Source organism: Rana temporaria, chromosome 5, assembly GCF_905171775.1.
Source record: "Rana temporaria chromosome 5, aRanTem1.1, whole genome shotgun sequence".
Lineage (NCBI taxonomy): Eukaryota > Metazoa > Chordata > Amphibia > Anura > Ranidae > Rana > Rana temporaria.
The window spans coordinates 333,262,676-333,285,191 of NC_053493.1; the positions used below are offsets into that span (position 1 = coordinate 333,262,676).

Here is a 22,516-nt window from a genome sequence, read left to right on the forward strand (position 1 = left end):
GCGGAGTCCCAGGTCCCTGCCTCCAAGTGATTCTCCCCCCACTTAGCAGCGCATGCCACCAGACCTGACGCCGATGCTATGCCAAAACGCAGCATCCTGGGAATTCCTCCAGACATGCCGGGTTTGCATAGCACTGGCAGGAATAGCATCAGCTTATGCTGGCGCCAGCCTTGATGGTGTCACCCATATGCAATCTTCATCCCCATAGCAACGCCACTGAATCTCCACTACTCTATAAAAGTCAAACATGGCTCAACCCACTTCCACCTTCTGAGCTCCCCAATGGACACAGAGGCTACCTATCGCCTTAAAAAAATAGGAACCAATGGGGTAGTAGGAGCAGTGGTATCTAACCCAGCTTTTACAGGAAACGTTGAGATTTGCAAAAAAATAAAACCTTCAGCTGTCCGTATCTCTAGATCTAGTAAATGTTCAGACAGTTTTCACTGAAGGTAACCTATAATATTTTTTTTTTACTATACGCTTATTCCAAATGGCACGTTCACTTTAACCTAAACTCTAAAGAGAATCATTAGATGATGAAATCTATAATATGCAGCGTCACAACTATATGCTTTCTTTGTAGAGTCAAACAAGTATAAGAATGACCCCATCTAAGCAGATAAAAATAGACCAATTGGGCGATCAATTCACTCGGCTCAGGAGCATGGGCATACATGTACCCCAATAGCTCACAGCTTGTTATGAGGGCACACAGAGGAGAAGAGCGCCTGAAGATTAGGTTCAGGGCCACTCTGTGCAACACAATTGCACAGAGCAGTTAACAGTTTTTTTACTTTAGCAAAAATAAAAATAATAATAATAATAATAATAATAATAATATAGCCTTTACAGCCACATTAATATTTACTGGAAAATACCAATATCTGCACATTACCGTACTCTGTATTAACAAGAGATTTTCAAGTCAACTATTAATAGGAGATTTTCTGTGCTGCATTAGACATTCTCTAAGTTTTCTTTTTAAGACGACGTGTGCTTTACCATTTCATACAGTGAACCTTACCTGAATAAAGGCAAAAGAATTGTGAATATTTTCTATGCAGCTGTCATCAACTGAAACACAATGATATCCTGGAACCTAAAAGGCAAACAACAAAACTGGTTGTTATCTAAATGGAGTTCTACAATCACAGCTTACACGTTCATTTCATAACATTGTATTTTAACGTCACACAAAAAGAATAAGTCATTTTATAGAGCAGGGGTCTCCAAACTGCGGCCCGAGGGCCAGATGTGGCCCTTTTCTAGCCTTTATCTGGCCCTTGGGGCACTATTCCTCCCACTGACACCAACAAGGGGGCACCATTTCTTCCACTGATACCAATGATGGGATACTATTCCTCTTACCAAGGGGCACTACTATTCCTTCTACTGATCACCAACCTTGAGGCCATATTTATTCTCACTGATGCTGGGCTCAGGACATTGTCTGCCCCTGCGGGCTGCAATCTGGCCCTCCTAAAGTCTGAAGGACAATAAACTGGCCCTTGGTTTGAAAAGTTTGGAGACCCCTGTTATAGAGCATGACTGCTGTTCTAAAATATAGGCTTTTAAATGTAATTATTGCTCTCCATCCCTATATAACAAAACATGCAAAAGGAAACTTGCTGGATCATCAAAACGTGGCAGCTTGAAGTGAATGGCTACATGTATAAAAAAAAATAAAAAAAAGGAACACATTGGTATCTTTTAGTACGTTTTATATGACAGCTGGAATCGTAATCTGTCACCTGTGTCCTTTTGTAATTGATCATTAAATGCGGCTCTATTTGTATATCTGTTCTGGTTATATAAACCTATTAAATACATTTTCTGGTTCAAAAAGTGCCTAAAGGCAACAGCAGTGCTAAAACACAGTTATCAAGTGCTTCTTTTAGTCTTGAAAATTGATCAGAGTTCCTCTAAACTCTTTAGATCTCAGGCCAGGTTGTACTCGGAGCTTTAAAATTCTCCTAAGCCCATAACTGTAAAATGGCAGAACCACAATGGGCATGTCTAACATAAGCCCTCTAAACAGGTGACAAGACAAATATAAAGAAAATCTATGCTGATGGATACAAGTATTCTGCCAATAGGTAACCTCCTTCCGATAAAGCCATTTACCCGACTAATATACATACGGCTTTCGTACGTTCCGAATCATTAACCTGAAACACTGGATCAGAATGCCTGCCTGGCAACAAGCTTCATTAGAACCAGAGGTTTCATAATTATTTCAGCAGATTTCTTTTAAGTGATTAAACCTCTTAAAAAACAGACTAATATTTAAAGTGGAGTTCCACCCAAAAATTGAGCTTCCGCTTTTCTGGCTCCTGGGAGCAGGTACCTGTTTAATACAGGTATTTGCTCCCACTTCCGGTGATAGATCGCCACAGATTCTGTGGCAATCTACGCCATGTCCGGGCCCCCTCCGTCTTCTGGGAGACACACAGGTCCCAGAAAACAGGGACAGTGAAAACGCAGAGCAACTCGCGAATGCGCAGTAGGGAACCAGGCCGTGAAGCCACAAGGCTTCATTTCCTGATTCCCTTACTAATGAAGCCAGCACCTGCACCTGAGACCCGAGGGACAGATCGGGCGAGGACATCACAGCGCCCTGGACGGGCAAGTGTCCCATTATTAAAAGTCAGCAGCTGCAGCATTTGCATTTTTTCAGTGGGACTAGGCTTTAAGTTTCAGCACATTGCTTATCCATCATCTATCAGCTTCTTATATCATGCTGCTGTGGGGTGTGGTCTTCACTCGAATTTCCAGAGCTACACGGCAGAAATTACTATTAGAAGGGTTTTGCTGTACCCACATTTGAAAGATACTGCTGGGCGACTCATCCATCAGCTTCTTATATTCACTACTGCTTAAGATCTATGGACTTTCATTACCATGTCTACCCATATGCCAAGGTCATCATATCACGCTTTGCATTTATGTAGGAGGACGGGATTCGACCCCCTTGGAAACCAAAAGCATTGACAGATGTGGCTACTGCACCCCGATGACGTCAGGGGTGACGACACATGTAGGGCAACACTTAGGCTTGTGACGTCACTGCAAATGCTGAGACCAGGAAGTTGTTGAATTTGATCACAGGACTGGTATTTTATAATCAAAACACTTAAAGTGGTTGTAAACCTACGAGTTTTTTCACCTCCATGCATCCTATGCATGAAGGTGAAAAAATATGCATGAAGGTGAAAAAAAAACACCTTGCAGTCACCGCCCCGCCCACTGTTTTACTTACCCAAGCCCCGAATCTCTGTGGGTGCGATCCTGCGCTGCTTTCCCCCAGCTCTTGTAGGCTCCTCATTGGATGATTGATAGCAGCGCAGCCATTGGCTCCCGCTGCCGTCAATCACATCCAATGACGCGGACGAGTCTATGGACGCCAACTGTATTGCACGGGAGCGCGCCCGCAAGCTAACCCCCTTGGGAGAGCGCTTCCCAGGGGGGGGGGTTAGCTCTTGCGGGGAGGAGCCAGGAGAGCCGCCGTGGGAGCACAGAAGAGGACTTATGGTTGAACTTGATGGACTTGTGTCTTTTTTCAACCTGACTAACTATGTAACTATGACTATCGGGGCCACTCTGTGCAAAACTAATTGCACAGTGGAGGCAAGTATGACATGTCTGTTTAAAAAAAAATAAGAAAAATGACCTGCGAACCTTTACAACCCCTTTAATGTTTTTAACTGTTGTGAGTGGCTAGTTATATATTTTTAATAAAATTGCATATACAGTTGTACACTATGTGGGTCTTCCCAATTTTCTTTTTATATTACGGTTGAACATCATTTTTTTTTTTATAATTGACAATTTTTATTAAATTTAAAATGTATAATTTTTTTTTTATAAAAGAATGGGGAGGGGGGGTTAGAGAGAGCGGGATCTTTGACCAGCATGAAAATAGTAAAGCCTCATTGGGGGGTCCTCCCGCAGGGCTCCCATATCACGGTATGATGCTCTACTGTATCGGCAAGACACACTGTGAAGGACTCCATAATCTCTGCGTCCTTAATCCTAGCGTATAGCACAATGGTGGTCAGTGGTGTTTGCCGATTCCACTGAAGAACTACCAGAGATCTAGCAGCTGTCAAGATATGAGATGTCAATTTCTTAGCCAGCCTGGATAACCTGGGGGAATGTTTTGGGACAAAAGGGAAAGTCCACATCAAACAGTTGGTGCACCGTCCCCCAATATGGTTGCAGAAGTGGACAGTGCCAATACATATGAAGCAAAGTCCCTACAGCACGGTTGAACATCTTAGGTCATTGGACGGGAGGCCTTGTGACTACAGATGGAGACTTGGAGGTGATGCAAGTTCCCCTACAGATGACATATTGATTTCCAAGCTCTTTTGACTCTTTTCATATAAAGGGTCCATATGTTCCAGTGAGAGTCCTCTGTATTCAAGGTGGTGATACACTTTTGGTGTTCAGAACAACCGAACAGAAAAGATTTCTTCTCGTCACAGTTTTTTACCGATATTGATTTATTTGGGACCATCGTTTTTTTATTTTATTCTTTTCTGCTCCTCCAAAATACACCTGTTTGGATTTTGATATTCACTTGTCATTTTTAGCGAGTCAATGTAGATTTAGGTTTGTATACAATTTTTCTAATTGCTCTTGCCAACTGCTGCTTTTTTGATCTGTCAGCCCGATTTCTGTTTATTACAAGGGGCCTCACTGTGCCCTCTAGAAAATAAATGAGGTCTCTTTGCTGCAGTGATAAACACAAATGAAGGAGTAAAGTCAAAAGACCAAGGGGTACTCACCACCCAAAAATGTACCCAACAGGTAATTCACTAACCAGAATCCACCAAAATATGAAATACAGTGGGAACCTCGGATTGCTAGTAACATGGTTAATGAGCGTTTCGCAATACGAGCACTGTATTTGAAAAAAACGTGACTCGGTTTGCGAGTGTTGTCTCGCAAAACGAGCATGATTCAGGCCAAAGCGGTGTGCAATACCGCTTTTTGCCTGAGGTGGGGGGCGCCGGAGCCAAGCAGAGTCGAACGTCGCCATTCAGAAATGCACGGAAAGGCCCGAGAACAGCACGGCTGACCTCAGCAAATCTCGGGTAGGAAGTCTTTCCGAGATCAGCCGAAGTGTCCTTGGGCCTTTTCGGCCGTTTCCGAGGCTCTCCAGCGCCCCCCGCCTCTGGCCGCATGCGGTATTGCATCGCATTGAAGTCAATGCGGAATGAATTATTTTAATTTTCATTGGCTTCAATGGGGAAACTCGCTTTGATATGCGAGTACTTTGGATTACGAGCATTCTCCTGGAACGGATTATGCTCGTAATCCGAGGTTCCACTGTATGCGTTTAGGGTAAACGAACCCCCAACTGATTTTCTACATTGATTCTACAGTCAAGTATGGTTTGATATCCAAGCGGAAGATATCTGCCCATACAACAGTCACAAACCACCATTTTCTCGAGCACACAAAAGTGCCTACTCCTATTAGTTCAGCGCTACTTGTAAATACCATAAAAGCCCTGGTTTTAATGGCATAATTAGATACACAGATAAGAAGTCATAAGAAGCTTAAGGCTGCATGTTGACATACTGTGAAAAAAGAGACACAAAAAAAAAGACAAAGAGCAGTCGAAGCGTGAATAAGAACCGGGAAGGCCATGCCAAAGAGAACAAAAGATTAGGCATTTGGAAGGAGAATGCTCAGCTGTGTCAGACCTCGATAATCACAGAAAGGACTGTGGTAACACAGCATATCAGATAGATATAGAGGGGATATTTAGAAGTCTGTACCATTTAAAAGGCATTTAAAAAAGGTGGGCAAAATGAGGTACCAGCCAAGTAAGAAAGGCACTTTAAAGCAAAAATAATTTCCATTACAAACGATTTAAATATAGAAGTTCTACAAAAGATTACAAGATGTCTACTATTGCATTTAGTAGACAAACTCCTTGTCTGTGCCCACTTTGATTTACCTTCACTTTGTTACCAGGACCTGCCTTGCCCTTACTTCAGGGCTCCTGCCATCACCCTGCCCAGTCCAAGGCTTTCCATGAAGCAGGCTGCAGTCTTATTGGACAGTAAAATTACAGTTGGCAGGATATTTAAACATCACCAATTGGAAATTGCTGTCTGTCTGCTTCAGGAATCTAAATAAAGCTCAATTTAAAAAAAAAAAAAAATGTTGAGACGAGAGCTCCGAAGCATACCTCAAGCTTTCCTCCCATCAGTTTTCCGCTGCAATAATCTGTGGGGCTTCGCACTGCGGTCCACATTTTGTGGTTTGCATAACCCAGCAGAATATATAATAAGAGCAGACAGCAATATGCACTTTCATTTATAAATCACTTCCCTAATCATGAAACAAAATGAAACTGGACTAGTAATAAGGTAATAGAAATCTTAGGCACCATTTAACTTGAACCATAAAATGATGCAATAATCTTTAATGTGATCTTCAAAATCGCCTAGCTGTGAATGCATCGCAGCAAATTCGCACTGTGATTGTGATGCCATTACTTCTTACTGGCACCCCAAACACATTGGGCGTTTTGGAATCGCAGCGATTCCACCGCAATTCAATTTGCCGAAGTGTGAATGGAGCCTTAAGATAGCACAGTGAACATGTAGAAGGTTTTGACTTGTAAAGCCTCATACACAAATCGGACTTCCATTGGACTTTTCCTGGAATATTTGTCAGAAGGGGCGCTGGCTGTGAAACTTGGTATGCATACACACGGCAGAACTTTTTCAGCCAACATTCACCAAATCACTTGTTTTTTTTTCAGCTATTTACCGCCACCCTTTGGGCAACTTCTGCTATTGTTGTCTGTTGTCTGATGTTTAGCATTGGTTTGGAGTTTGCGTGTTTGGACTTTGGTCCGATGGACTTATGTTCACACGATCGGATGATCCTCCATCGGACATTTGTTGTCGGAAAGTTTGAGAGCACGCACAGCAAACATTCGTCCATTGAAACACTGACAACAATGGTCCGATGGAGCGTACAGATGGTCGGATTGTCTGATAAAACACTTCGGCCCGTTGTTGTTGGAAAGTCAGATCGTGTGTGTGTGTGTGTGTGTGTGTGTGTGTGTGTGTGTGTGTGTGTGTGTGTGTGTGTCTTAAAGGGGATGTAATGGTACACTTTTTTTTCCCTAAATAGCTTCCTTTACCTTAGTGCAGTCCTCCTTCACTTACCTCATCCTTCGATTTTGCTTTTAAATGTCCTTATTTCTTCTAAGAAATCCTCACTTCCTGTTCTTCTGTCTGTAACTCCACACCGTAATGCAAGGCTTTCTCCCTGGTGTGGAGTGTCGTGCTCGCCCCCTCCCTTGGACTTCAGGAGAGTCAGGACGTTCTCTACATTGCAGATAGAGAAAGGAGCTATGCGTTAGTGGGCGTCCTGACTCTCCTGTAGTCCAAGGGAGGGGGCGAGCACGACACTCCACACCAGGGAGAAAGCCTTGCATTACTGTGTGGAGTTACAGACAGAAGAACAGGAAGCGAGGATTTCTCAGAAGAAAAAAGGACATTTAAAAGCAAAATGGAAGGATGAGGTAAGTGAAGGAGGACTGCACTGAGGTAAAGGAAGCTATTTAGGGAAAAAAATTACCTTTACAACCCCTTTAAGGCTTTCTGGAACCCCGGGGTTTTTGTCAGATCCCTTAGCATGCCGAAAAGATATCACACCATTTCCTTACTCCTCCGCCCCCTTGCACCAGAACAAAAAATAAGAGGAAATAAAAAACCTGGAATAGGATCTAACACTTCCCTACAATATCCAAAACAAATTAACATTCTGTTAGCATTTTTTTAAATCTTAGACCATTAAATTATGACAATGAAATAAAAGAGCGCTACAATCTCTAACTTGATAATCTTGTAATACACGTTATTCAACATAAATTAATAATGGCATAGTTGAAAACTAATGCCGCGTACAGACGGTCATTTTTTGTGATGAAATAAAATGACATTTTTAAAAATGTCAATTAAAATGATCGTGTGTGGGCAAAATGTCATTTTATGTCTTCTGAAAAATGACAAAAAAAAAATTCGAACATGCTCGAATTTTTTGTGTCGTTTTTCAAAATGTCATTTTGTGTGTCAATGAAAATGATAGTGTGTGGGCAAAACGACGTTTTTAAACCCGCACATGCCCAGAAGCAAGTTTTGAGACGGGAGGTAAAACTACCATTCATAATGGAGTAAGCACATTCATCACGCTGTAACAGACAAAAAAGCACGAATCATCTTTTACTAACACGGAATCAGCTAAAAGCAGCCTCAAGGCGAATAGAACTTCCCCTTTAGAGTGCCGTCACTTTGTTCATCATTTTTCAAAATGATGGTGTGTATGCTACATCGTTTTTGAAAATGAAGTTTCAAAAATGTCGTTTTTTTTCATCACTTCAAACGTCATTTTTTTTTCATCACAAAAAATGACCGTCTGTATGGGGCATAAGAATCTACAAAACATTTATATGTGGTGCTATAGTTACAATATGGCAGATGAAATATGAAAGCCACATGATAAATATAGTGTGTGTGTGTATATATATATATATATATATATATATATATATATATATATATATATATATATATATATATATATATATATATATATATATATATATATATATATATATATATATATATATATATATATATATATATATATATTTTTTTTTTTTTTTTGCTTAAAAAGGATCAGAACAATGAAAGCAGATCAGAAAAGACGCCGACAGCTGATAAGAGACAACAAAAGAAAAAAGGGAACCTAGAGCGGAACAAAGAAGATTTCTATATAATGACAGTGATGGATGCAAGTGGAAAGTAATTGAGCAGTGTGCCATATGGAGGAGAATCTGAAGAGGTCAAACACCAGGAGAGAAAAATATATATAAATAGAAAGTAAATACATAAAGACTAGTCTAGATTACATTGGTAATAGCAGACACATACCTGAGGCTCTGCTGGCACATAGTAAGGGTTCTGTGGATTAAATAATGAAGAGGGTTGGTGATTTTCTCTTTTATCCACCTCCTTCGTTAGATATCCTTCCTGCTCCACTTTCCTCTTCATAGTGGAATTCCAATGATTCTTTATGGAGTTATCAGTCCTAGAACAAAATGATGCGAGTTGTCAGTTCTTTAGGCTTCATTTCCACTGGCGTTTTTACAGCCACTTTTCTGAGCGTTTTTTACAGCTTAAAAACGCCTGTCCATGTTATTCTATGGCATCATGCCCACATAGGCATTTTTGAGCTGCAAATGGCATAGGCGTTTTTGAGCTGTAAAAAAAAACGCAGGACCAGGGCGTTCTGAAGCTCCAGAGTAGAGCTGTAAAAACGCCAGACGTTAAAAAACGCTCAAAAACGCGCGAAAACGCTCAAAAACGCGACCACGGCATTTTTAAAGCTGCAGCTCACAAAAAGAAAAAAAATGTTTTTTTTTTTTTACAAAATAAACATGGACAGGCGTTTTTAGGCTGTAAAAAAGGCCAACAACAGTGGCTGTAAAAACGCCAGTGGAAATGAAGCCTTACTCCTGCAGAGCAGCCTATTATATTAGGGTTCACCCAAAAGCACAAACACAGAGCGGCAGACAGCGGCTAGGGGTGTACACATGCCATGGGCACAATGCTATGCTTCACACACAGAAATTATGGAAAGCAAAGTGAACATGAAAAAAGTCTGGTATTATTTTATTTTTTTTACATTTAGTTTTATATACTGTATGTATTGGCGTATAACACGCACCGTTCCCCCTTGAAAATAGAGGGTAAAACAGCGGTTGCGTGTTATACACTGATATTTTTTGTGATGGGCGAGGATCGGGCGGTGCGCCTCGGGTGCCACCCATTGGGTGGGGTTTCAGGCTGGCTGCCCCACCTCTCCTGTCCCTGGGACAACGCTGCCAGCATACTTTAAAGTTACATTACTACCAGCTTTTCTCATACACGCCTCCTCCTGTGTCACGCTCAAAGTAAAACGGAAGCCTCCAAATACCTCAATTAACAGACTCCTGGGCCCGGATCCACAAAGAAGTTACGTCGGCGTATCTATTGATACACCGCGCAACTTCTAGAATGCGCCGGCGTATCTTTGTTTTGTATCCACAAAACAAGATACGCCTGAATGTGGCCTAGATCCGACTGACGTACGTCTTAGTACGCCGTCGGATCTTAGGTGCATATTTACGCTGGCCGCTAGGTGGCGCTTCCGTTGATTTCCGCGTAGAGCAGGGATAAGCAATTAGCGGACCTCCAACTGTTGCCAAACTACAAGTCCCATCATACCTCTGCCTCTGGGTGTCATGCTTGATGCTGTCAGACTCTCGCTATGCCTCATGGGACTTGTAGTTTGGCAACATCTGGAGGTCCGCTAATTGCTTATCCCTGGCGTAGAGTATGCAAATTAGCTAGATACGCCGATTCACGGACGTAGTTGCGCCCGGCGTATCTATTTGCGTAAGGCGTCGGACCGGCGTAAAGTTACCCCTGCTATATGAGGCGTACGCAATGTTAAGTATGGACGTCGGGACAGCGTCAAATTTTCCGTCGTTTGCGTAAAAACCGTTCGCGAATAGGGCTTTGCGTAAGTTACGTTCATGTCGTCTAGGCATTGAGCGGGCGTAATTTAATTAGAAATTTCGACGTGATACTGAGCATGCACGCGCATTCGCGCCGTTCGAAAAAAGCGTAATTTACGTTGGGTCATGCTTCGTTTACATAAAACACGCCCCCCCGTTTCTCATTTGATTTAGGCGCGCTTACGCCGGCCCATTTACGCTACGCCGCCGTAACTTACGGCGCAAATTCTTTCTGAATACGGAAAATACGCTGTAAGTTACGGCGGCGTAGTGTATCTTAGATACGCTACGCCTGCCTAAAGATAGGCAGATCCTTGTGGATCTGGCCCCTGATGTTTTAGATTTAAGGGACTGAGGACAGATTCGTCAGTCCCTTTCTCTGCAGCCTATGCTGCACAGATAAATGAATATGAAGCGCTCACAGGCTTCCTATTCATTTACAAACTGAAGCATAGTAAACAAAGATTCCTACGATTTAGCAACGAATGGACACAGGAGCGATCAGTACCGATTGCACTGTGTTCAATTAGAAAAGAAAGGGGGCCCGTCCCTTGCTCTCCCTCCTGAGAAATCCCCCTCCGTGTGCCCACAGCGGCTGCTGGTGGGAGAGCTAGGAAGCAAGCAGCGCATAAATGTTTCACATAAATACATAAAAGTTGACCAATGTAAGCACCCATGTCAGTGTTAAATGGTTTGTCTCAACCCTCCAACTGCTACAGGACAGCTTGTTCTGTTAAAAAAAAAAAAAAAAAAACACCACACACACAGTTGTACTGGCAGGATCACCAGGTAAAAATAAAAAGTAAGAAAGCCTATAAAAAAGGAACACTAATGCAGTCACATCAAAGAATTGGTAAGCTGCAACATAATAGAGGTTTGGTTTTGGGATTATTATTGCTTTAAGAAGCCATAAATAAAGTTTTCAAAATATTTGGGCCCATATCAAACTGAGCAATTTGGTGCGCTGCAACACAGGCGCATGCTTTTAGTATGTTGGGGGGGGGGGGCATTAAAAATGAATAGCACCCCATTGCACTAATGTGTACATTGTGTAAGGTGAGAGTTACCACAACGCATAGATGTGAAGCCAAACCAAAGTAACTAAAACAGTAAGTTCTGAGTCTACCTCTCTTGTTTACTCAAATACATATATGTCCATCTACTACATGAGAAGTGGCCTTTAAAGTGGAACTAAAGGAGCTATATTATATATTCAACAGTTGCTGTCCCTTACCGGCCTAGGTGGCGGAGCGGAATGACGTCACGCCTGCAGGACACCATCCTGGCATACAAAGATAGTGCCAAAGTTGTCAGTTGAGCTGTGCATGTGCAGCTCAGTTTACATCAGAGACCACAGCTAGCAGGCATGTAGGGGTAATTTATTGCGGAAGAGACATGACATGTTCTACAATAAAAAGCCTGCCTGCTGGCTGCCTGTCACAGAGGTACTTTAGTGCCACTTTAAAACGCTACATTATTCACCCAAGTTCAAGAGAGTAGTAGAACAACCAAATATCATATTATATATATATATATATATATATATATATATATATATATATATATATATATATATATATATATATATATATATACCGTATTTATTCAAGTATAACGCGCAAAATTTTCTACCAAAAAAAGAAATCAAGTTTGGGTGCGCGTTATAAACGAGGGCTGGGGTGGGTTGGCAGTGGCGGCCGGTCCATTGAGGGCGCAGGCGAATTGTGAGTTTGCACTGCGCCTTTTCCGGGCTGCAGCCGCTCACTGTATGCGAGGGCGAAAAAAAAAAAAACGTCCCCACGTCGCGTACAGTGGGCGGCCCGAACTGGGGGTGAGAATTCTTATTATCCGCTGTATGGTCGCCGCTTCATTTCCTCGCCTCGCCCACACGTTACGGTAAGCATTGCTTTTGTACAATTCAGTGTTTTGCGTACCGTAATTCAGTGTTCTTCATATTTTAATTGATATACTGTACTGGTACCCGTTAGATGGCAACTCATGGTATCAAGAGAAAACGTTCTGCATATGACGCTTCATTCAAGCTCAAAGTTGTCGATCATGCTGAAATTCACGGAAATCGAGCAGCTAGCAAGCTAGTGTATCCGATGATGAATCTGACTTTGAAGCATTTTAAATAAATATTGTTACCGGTAATTCAACGTTTTTTTGTCAATTACAATGCTTGGTGTGAAACAAAATTTTATACCGATTTTTAATCGAAAATTAGGGGTGCGCGTTATACACGTGTGCGCGTTATACTCGAATAAATACGATATATATATATATATATATATATATATATATATATATATATATATATATATATATACATACACACACACACACACACACACACACACACACACACACATATATATATATATATATATATATACACATATACACGTACGTACGTACATATACATACATACATTATATATATATATATATATATATATATATATATATATATATATCTCTCTCTATCTCTCAACATTGAAATATTCCATAATTATAAAAAAAGACCTTGCTTTACCTCCCAGGTAGCAACTTTGCTATTTCAGCCCAGCGATTTCCGAGTTTTCTATGGGCCTCGTAAACGACCCGATCCTCCTCCTCGGTCCATGAAGATTTCTTTACTTGAGGATTTAGGTGATTGTGCCAACGTTCTCTGCACTGTTTCCCAATTCTACCATGTAAGTGCTTAGCAATGATGGACCATTTTTTGGGCCCATATTGTTCCACAAGATCAATCACCTAATAAAAAAGGACATTAAAACAGATGAAGCCACTTTTAGACTCATAATAAAAAAATAAAAAACACACAAAAAAAATAAAAATTCAAGTTGAATAACTATTAACGAATAAAGGGCAGGATCACCAAGTTAGGCTGGATTCACGCCTATGCATAACTAGTGTTTTTTGCATTTTGCACTACAGAACGTGATCCATAGGAAACAATGATAAAGGCAAATAGCACTAAAAATGCATAGGTGTGAATCCAGCCTCAGAATAGAACTTTGTTGCATATTTTTTAAATATACAAAATTAAAGGGGTTGTAAAGGTACAGTTTTTTTTCCCCTAAATAGCTTCCTTTACCTTAGTGCAGTCCTCCTTCACTTACCTCATCCTTTGATTTTGCTTTTAAATGTCCTTATTTCTTCTGAGAAATCCTCACTTCCTGTTTTTCTGTCTGTAACTCCACACAGTAATGCAAGGCTTTCTCCCTGGTGTGGAGTGTCGTGCTCGCCCCCTCCCTTGGACTACAGGAGAATCAGGACGACCCACTAACACACAGCTCCTTTCTCTATCTGCAACGTAGAGAGCGTCCTGACTCTCCTGTAGTCCAAGGGAGGGGGTGAGCATGGCACTCCACACCAGGGAGAAAGCCTCTCATTACTGTGTGGAGTTACAGACAGAAGAACAGGAAGTGAGGATTTCTCAGAAGAAATAAGGACATTTAAAAGCAAAATCAAATGATGAGGCAAGTGAAGGAGGACTGCACTAAGGTAAAGGAAGCTATTTAGGGGGGGGGGGGGGGATTGTACCTTTACAACCCCTTTAAGAACACATCAAAGAACAAAAAACAAAACAAAAAAACACGACACCTGCAGGTTCCTCTACATATTTTAAACATCTGCACAGGTCCCCTGGAAGCCCAGACTCTTCATCAAGATGCCACTCTAAAGTGTTACTGAACCCACAACAGTTAAATCAGTGTGCATATGCAGCAAAGCATGCTTGTTATACTCACTGTGAAACCTACACAATTACACAATGCATTGTGTAAAAAGACTGTTTGAGCCCATCTTCTCTGATCCTCCCCCTCTTTTAGAGTCCCCAATCCATCTCCGGACAGTAGAGGCTAGGGGACAAGCTGCACATGCTCGGTTTGGTTAGTATTGCTAGAGATTTTATTTATTTTTTCTTGGTAGTGAGCATGTGATCAGCACAGGGCCAATCAGCACTGTCCAGACAGGGGGTCAGGGGTCCAGCAGCCTCATAGAAGGATCAGGGGAGAATGAAAACTCGTCCTACAAGCTTTAACCAGACACTGATAGAAGTCACAAGGCTGCTCTAATTGATGATGAGAAAAGGGATTTAGCAATTTATATTTACCAAAATAATTGCATTTCTATGTTCTTTGTACTGTGGGAGACCAGATATAGTGAATGCAGGGTTCTGGGTTTAGTAACTTAAATAAATTACAGCAAATTAAATAAAAATTCTACCGCCTTGCACGGGGGGGGGGGGGGGGTGGTGGGGGGGAGGGGAACTAGCTTTTGGAATGCCTACCTTTACACGCACATGAACTTTGACCCCCTCATGGATGTGCGAGTTAGAGGAACTTGACTGGCCTGCACAGAGCCCTGACCTTAGCCTGATATAACACCTCTGGGATGAATTAGACTGCGAGCCAGGCCTTCTCGTCCACATCAGTGCCCGACATCACAAATGCGGTTCTAGAAGAATGGTCAAACATTCCCATAGACACACTCCTAAACCTTGTGGACAACCTTCCCAGAAGAGTTGAAGCTGCAAAGGGTGGGGCAACTCAATATTGAACCCTACGGACTAAGACTGGGATGCCATTAATGTTCATGTAAATAAGACAGTGCCATACAGAGATGGGCGAGGCTTGTGCCCCATGGGCGAGACTTGTGCCCCGTGTTGAACCTGCTACCTTCCAGGATATGTCACATGTGTATCCCAAGAGGCTGATAAAACCCAATGTTTTACAATGCAGGCAAGGGTGGCGGCGGTAGGGAGTGGCAAATAAGCGCATCACACGGCTTACATTTTTTTTTTTTATCCATCGGACTGATATCAGCGAAAATTAAAGTAAAAAGAAACTCCCTAAATTTTTGGTTGTCCCCAAAACAGGAATAGAGAGGAAATCTTCCAAAGGGGACACTCGTTCTGGAGACAACCTGAGAATCCATTACCGATAGGATTTCTTCTCACTTCCCGTTTGGTTAGAAGATACTTTTAATACCAAGATACCAGTACTTTTTCTCAAGTATTCGCAAATGCCAATTACGATACCCACGGGCGGACTGAAAACTCATGGGGCCGCCCCAGCAATAGGAGATTATGGGGCCGCCCGGGCAATAGGAGATTATGGGGCCGCCCGGGCAATAGGAGATTATGGGGCCGCCCGGGCAATAGGAGATTATGGGGCCGCCCGGGCAATAGATTATGGTGCCACACAGTACCACACACACACACACACACACACACACACACACACACACACACAGAGAAGGTACTGGAGAGCAGCTATAATCTTGGGATTTTTAGACCAAAAGGATGTCGGTAAGGGACATAGGTAAAAAAGAAAACGCAGATTTTTACATACTGTCCCTGGTTTTACTGAGGCCTGCAATCATGATGGGGCCCCCTAGTGGCGCGGTGCCCGAATGGTCAGTCCGCCCCTGCCAATACCTATTTCACATATCTATTCACCTATTTTTAGTGTCATGTGACAGTTTGTTTTTAAACTAATGAACGATTATTAGTTTCTTTATAATGATAAAAAACAAAATTGTTCACATGTGGGGAGCCGGTTTTCAGTGCGATTTCAAGCCCCATCCGATGCAACTTCGTTCAGGTGAGAACTGTTAAAGAGTGTGTGACATTGGAAATCGCACCTGAAAATCATACCGGATTATTTTTTAAATCACGCTGCAGCCGGCCCACACATACTATATGTGAACCGGCTCTATAGAAAAGCCTTTTAATTCACATGTAATGCAAATCGCAAGCATTCAAAACGCATTTGAATTTGCATATATGTGAACCAGGGCTAGGTACTGGTCCACTTGCATGAGTATGCAAATGCTTAGTATTGGTGCGAAGCTAGACACAGGTGTGTTAAAAAAAAAAAAAAAGAAGAAGGACACAGACACACCTTATCTTATTTAAAATGAAAACATTTTGCATTTAGTTCTACTTTAAAAGGGTAAGGCTCCAATCACACTTGTGCGACTTGTCATGCAACTTATCTATGTTTTCCAACAATAACCATTCATATATGTGCGACTTAAAGTTGCAGCAACTTTGTGCAGTTCATGCACTACTTTAATCCGACTCATGCCATAGACTGCAATGCTTACCCTCAAAAGCGCCGATATAGTTTAAAAACGGCATTGTACATACAGCATATAGTGCCTTGGGAGGTGCCATCTCAGGCCCCCCTGGTCCCGGTACACTCCGGTGGCAGAAATCCCCCAGCTTCTTTGCACACGGAAGCCAGTCTAACTGTCGCGGCCGTTGTGGCTGTTGGTCGTCGGAGAGCAATACATTATAATGCCAGCGAGAGGGGGGAAGCAATGCCTGACAGGGGGAGGGGGAGCTAAGAGAGTCACACAACACACACTGGCTGACAGGCCCCCCCTTCCTGCAAATAGTTTGTGTCTCTTTGCCCTCCCTTGTCAGGCATCAGTGTGCACTGGTCTTAACCACTTCAGCCCCAGAAGGATTTACCCACTTCCTGAGCTACCCTTATTTATTTATTTTCAAAGTTCAGTATTTAAATTTTTTTCCTGAAACTTCCCTCTTAAAATTAGGGTGCGTGTTATACGCCGATAAATACAGTACATGGAATACATGGAAAACACTGTGCATGCATATTTAGTGCAGAAAAAATGCACACGAAACTGCGTCTGGTGTGAACTGGCCCTAAATCAAGCCTTTTTACTAGCGATTTAAATCAAATCCACCCCGATTTTTTTTGTTATTAAAAGCGCTTAAACTACTAGAAAACCACTTTGTATGACAAAAGTAAAAAAAATTAAAAAAAGAGAAGAAGGATAGCATCAAACATAAAAGTGCTTACCCTTTGGTCTTCTTCCTTGGTCCAAGGCCCTTTTATTAGTGCAGGATTTAATACTTTCTGCCATCGGTGGTGGCACTGTATATCTGACCGGTCCTTAAAGTGAAAAATAAGGCAAAGAAAACATGGCACATCAGAGAGAGCACAGCGTATGGAACTTTTCAGGTCATACTGGTTATATACAGCATCTCCACTGCGGTTTACATCGCTACGTGCAACAAAATCCCAGAGGGCTACCCATGGATCATTGCCAACAAGTACTGCAGCTTAGGCAGGCCATACATGGGTCGAATTTTGAAATAATTTTCTTTTGGAAAGCCGAAATTTTGTACGTTTTTAGATCCGATGGCGCCACCATTGATTTCGAAATTCAATCAAGCTTTAAAGTAGAGGTTCTCTCGAAAAAAAATGTTTAAGATTAGATTCATGCTCATTTTGTCTAGGGGAATCGGCTATTTTTTTTCAAAACTAAGCAGTACTTACCGTTTTAGAGAGCGATCTTCTCCGCCGCTTCCGGGTATGGTCTTCGGGTCTGAGCGTTCCTTCTCGATTGACAGTCTTCCGACGGTCGCATCTATCGCGTCACGAGTAGCCGAAAGTAGCCGAATGTCGGTGCGGCTCTATACGGCGCCTGCGCACCGACGTTCGGCTACTTTCGGAAAATCGTGACGCGATGGATGCGACCGTCGGAAGCCTGTTAACCTCCTGTTGATGCAGAAATGTTTGTGGCTGGGAATCTTCGTTTCTTTCTGGGAATTTTCTTTCCTTGCACATTTCTTTATTGATTACATTTCTTGCAGGATTCTCCCATTCTCATTGATTAGAAAATCGTTTGTTTTTAAAAAACAAAATTCATCATGCCCGATTACTCAAATTCGATGGCCGCACAAAAATCGGCTGTTGCTGCACGAAAATTCTTAGATACGATTTTTGAAAGAAAATGCTTTCAAAATGCGACCTTTGTATGGCCTGCCTTAGTGATGTTGATACTCCGTACAATTTACTGTATTTTTAGCTTAAACCCCCTGGGCACCAGCAGAACCTGAAGGTAGACCATTGCAGCAACTTTATAAAAGAAATAAAAATACATGGGAATCCAAAATAAATGGCAGAATCTGCAATATTCCGGGAGGCAGATGCTTTAATGTCTTGTTTGGCCTTTTTCCAGCCTTCAACAAGCACACCAAGTACAAATGTTCCAAGAATTTCAGTTTAATCGTTTATATTATAAACCTGTTTTACAAGTTGCCGCAAGTGTCTGATGTCATCAAACAGATGTGAACAGCCTTTGTGTAATTATCACTCATTAAAGCATTAGCACAGAGGATAATACAGAAGTTTTGCCAATTTCCTGATACCCTAGTGTCCGGGTCAGTTTGCTATGCAAGAGGTTCTCAGGCAGTTGCCTATATTTTTTGGCATGCAAGAACACCAGAATATGCTTAAGTTAAAGGAGAAGTACAGGTGGCTGTACTTCTGTAGATCACAGGAGTGCAGTTCATTCCACACTTCAGTGACCTGTTTTTAGACAGCAGGCTGAAGTCCTGTTTGCTGATGTCATAGAGCCGGTCCAGGCTTGCGTAAGATCGCGACCATATGGTCAGGATTTGCCCACATGCCTGGACCGACATCCGGCTCAGCCTCTCAGCGAGCCAGTGAGAGCCTGATCGGGCCACTCCTGTCCCTTTCATAGTGAGCACAGCGGGGTGGCACAGAGAGTCGGTGACCGACAGTCACTAGCTTGCTGTTCAGGGAGCCCTGAGAACTGAGCGATTGGTGGTGTTCGATCGCTCGGTTCTCAGTGTTAGAGAAGACTGGGAACAGATGCAGCATTGGAGATGTGGGATTTAAAAAAAACAAAAAAAAAAAAAAACAATTCCTATACTTCTCTGTTAGTCTGTACACTTCTGTTAGTATACAAGCCATTTTGTAATTTATTGTTATTTAATGTTAACTCTTCATTTCAAATCGCTTGGTGCACGGAACACCCCCAGAAAGAAATCTCACTTTCTGCTTGTGCGATTGGCTCACTGATTTTCTCGGATCTCTGCACAAAGATACAAGTACAATTTTAGACATCTTCTGCAATATGAATTTAAAGCAGAACTAAAAAAGGCAGGGTTATAACAACTCTAAGTTTTGGGGGGGGGTTTTTGCCACTTGTCCCATTGCAGAGATTCCCCTTCACTTCCTGTCCCATAGCCAAACAGGTAGGGAGAGAAAAATCCCTCTAAAGAGAGAGAATGCCTGGTTGTCACCAGAACTAATGTTCCCACTATTTCGGTTTTGAAGACAATCCAAAAAATTTGGGATTTCCTTTTACTTTCAGTGACTAATAGAGAGGGCAAATCTCCCGAACGAGGACACAGTAATAAAAGCCTCAGCCCCAACCCCGCTCCCTCATTACTTTCTTTGATTGACAGCACTGGGAGCCAATGGCTTCCTGTGCCCCAGCAAAGCCTGGAAGTGAGGGGGGGAAAAGATCTGCAAGGCGCTGGAGTCATGAGGTCTCAGGCAAGAAAAAAGGGGTGGTGAGGGGGGAGGATGCAAATACCTAAACATTTTTTTACCTCATAGGTTTGGTATACCGTGCCAGACCTTCAGAGGTCATGACGTAAAAGAGGGCTCCTGAGGGGATTTTTTTTCCCAGTTTATAGCGGATGTCCGCTGAGAAAAAAATATTAAAAGCCAGCCGCTACAAATACGGCAGTTGCTGACTTTTAATATTAGGACACTTACCTCTCCTAGAGTCCAGCGCCGTCCGCAGCAGAGGATGAGCGATCACTCGTCACTCTGCTGCCCCTCCCCATCATCCTCGGTGAGGGAACCAGGAAGTGAATCGCTCCGGCTTCACTGCCCGGTTCCCTACGGCGCATGCGCGAGTCGCGCTACGCCTGCCGATTGGCTCCCGCTGTGTACTGGGAGCCGAATGTTCCCTGAACACAATGGGGGGGGACGGGAGGTGACGTCATGCCCGCAGTCTGCCCGAGACTGTGTGGCCGGAAGTGACACCGGAGGGGGAGGGTTCCGATCAGCGGGAGTTCCACTTTAGGGTGGAGCTCCGCTTTAACAAAAGTGAAGTTGCACTAGCTAAAGTAGCCTTAATACTGGCCTATTTTAATCCACTGCATAGCAGCGCTCACACTCAAAGGGTCAGCACTCTCGGCATATCAGGGACCAACTGCTTTGCAATGTGCTCTTACTTTAACCCAACCCATACTTCAAAACCAAGCAATACACAGAAGCTGCCCAGTTTCACAAAAGCCTGCAAAGTGCCCGATGCTGGTTTGGGTTAGCAAAAAAAAAAAGAAGAAGAAAGAAGAAGGATTGGTACTTGTACTCAGTCTTAAAAAAGTAGTATCGGGATAACCCTAATATTTACAAAAATGTGAGGGGTGTACTCACTTTTGTGAGATACTCTACATAAACCTGACAGTTAGCAGAATCAAGCAACCATTAAACTATGCAACTATAAGGAAATGTTCAAAGGTGTTTCTACAACAATAACGGGGTTATGTGCTCTGTCAATTTTACATACAGATAATAAAAATATAAAGCGTAGAATTTTATGGCCTTATCCAAATCATATACAAAGAAAAATGAGGTGTGAACCAAAGTATAGACCTCCAGTAACACACAATGGCAGACTAGAACGGCAAAACAACAGAGACAATTTTTGGATACATTTTTTTATTGTGCAATAACATTTTTTTTTTTTTTTTTTTAGATAAAATAAGTCTGTTTTGCCGCTCTAGTCCGCCATTGTAGGTTACTTACTGGAGGTCGATACTCCAGTTCGTAACTAGTTTTTCTTCTTACATGCAGATAGTACTTGCTGCGAAAAAGTACATTTTAGGGAAGGTAGAGGTTTCTTTTGGCCAACTACAGCTGCTTCCATCCCACACCTTTTATTTCTCAGAAAACTTACTAGGAAGTTGCTTGCGATCAAGTTCCAGTCATCAGTCCCATGTACTTCAGCTAGTTTCTTTAATTTGTCATCCTGTTAAAACATGAATTAGATTAAGGCCAGTACTTACAATATTAGAGAAAAAAAACAGAAGAATAAAACAAGCCATACCTCATCTTTGCTCCACTTGGCTCTATTCCAGATCTTCTTTTGCCCCTTCTGCATTGGAACATCGAAATCACGATGGACACAATGGTCGTCGTCTTCATCCTCACTAAGGGAGGGAAGAAAATATGAATTATGGCAATCAGTTGCATAGTGTTTATACTAATAATAGTCACAAATGACATATGCAGTCTGTCAATAGCATTAAAGCGGGGGTTCACCCAAAAAAAAAAGTAATATTACATCTAGCAGAGCGAGCATATAGTAAGGGCATTTACTTTTGGCGGTTTTTTTTTCTCCGTACATACCTTTATATTCCGTTTTTGTCCAGGGCTTCCGGGTTCCGATGACTGCGGGACTGGGCGTTCCTATCCTTCCGTTCGATGATTGACGGCTTTTGAAACAAGTGACCTGTCGCACAACGCGCGTCACCAGATGTCGGGAAATAGCCAAGCTGCGAATCGGCACTATACGGCGCCTGCGCAGTCAGCTCTACACGGCGGGCGCAGGCGCCGTATAGTGCCGACTCGCAGCTCGGCTATTTCCGGAAAGCTGGTGACGCGCGTTGTGCGACAGGTCACCTGTTTCACAAGCCGTCAATCAACGAACGGAAGGATAGGAACGCCCAGTCCCGCAGTCATCGGAACCCTGAGGCAGGGATAGGAACGCCCAGTCCCAGAGTCATCAGAACGCGGAAGCCCTGGACCAAATCAGAATATAAAGGTAAGTACGGAGAAAAAGAAAAAAAAACTGCCGAAAGTATATGCCATTACTATGCTGGCTCTAATGTTAAAAATTCGTTTTTAGGGTGAACCTCCACTTTAACCCATTGTAGCATTATTATCACCTCTTGACCTGCTGCCCCCCCTAATAATTTATTTGACAAAGTGGCAACATTGTTCGTTCTGCAGTGAAATCATTGCAATGTTACCTTGTGCATAGTGTAAGCTTAGAAAGACATGCAGTGTTACTGCCGGTTCACATTGCTGCAGCGCGACTCTGCAAGGCCAT

At 42.5% G+C, this 22,516-nt stretch overlaps 1 protein-coding gene across 7 annotated transcripts in view; it reads right to left on the minus strand.

The window, feature by feature from the left end:
- Positions 1–22,516, minus strand: part of MYBL1 (MYB proto-oncogene like 1) — a 79,365-nt gene that overhangs the window by 35,318 nt on the left and 21,531 nt on the right. For all 7 annotated transcript variants that reach the window (XM_040354346.1, XM_040354343.1, XM_040354344.1 and 4 more), the window contains exons 2-7: positions 21,512–21,614; positions 21,362–21,433; positions 17,437–17,529; positions 13,134–13,354; positions 8,970–9,126; positions 1,028–1,102 (exon numbers count right to left, since the gene is read on the minus strand). In XM_040354346.1, coding sequence (XP_040210280.1) covers positions 1,028–1,102; positions 8,970–9,126; positions 13,134–13,354; positions 17,437–17,529; positions 21,362–21,433; positions 21,512–21,614 — 721 coding nt within the window. The remainder of the gene's footprint in view (positions 1–1,027; positions 1,103–8,969; positions 9,127–13,133; positions 13,355–17,436; positions 17,530–21,361; positions 21,434–21,511; positions 21,615–22,516) is intronic.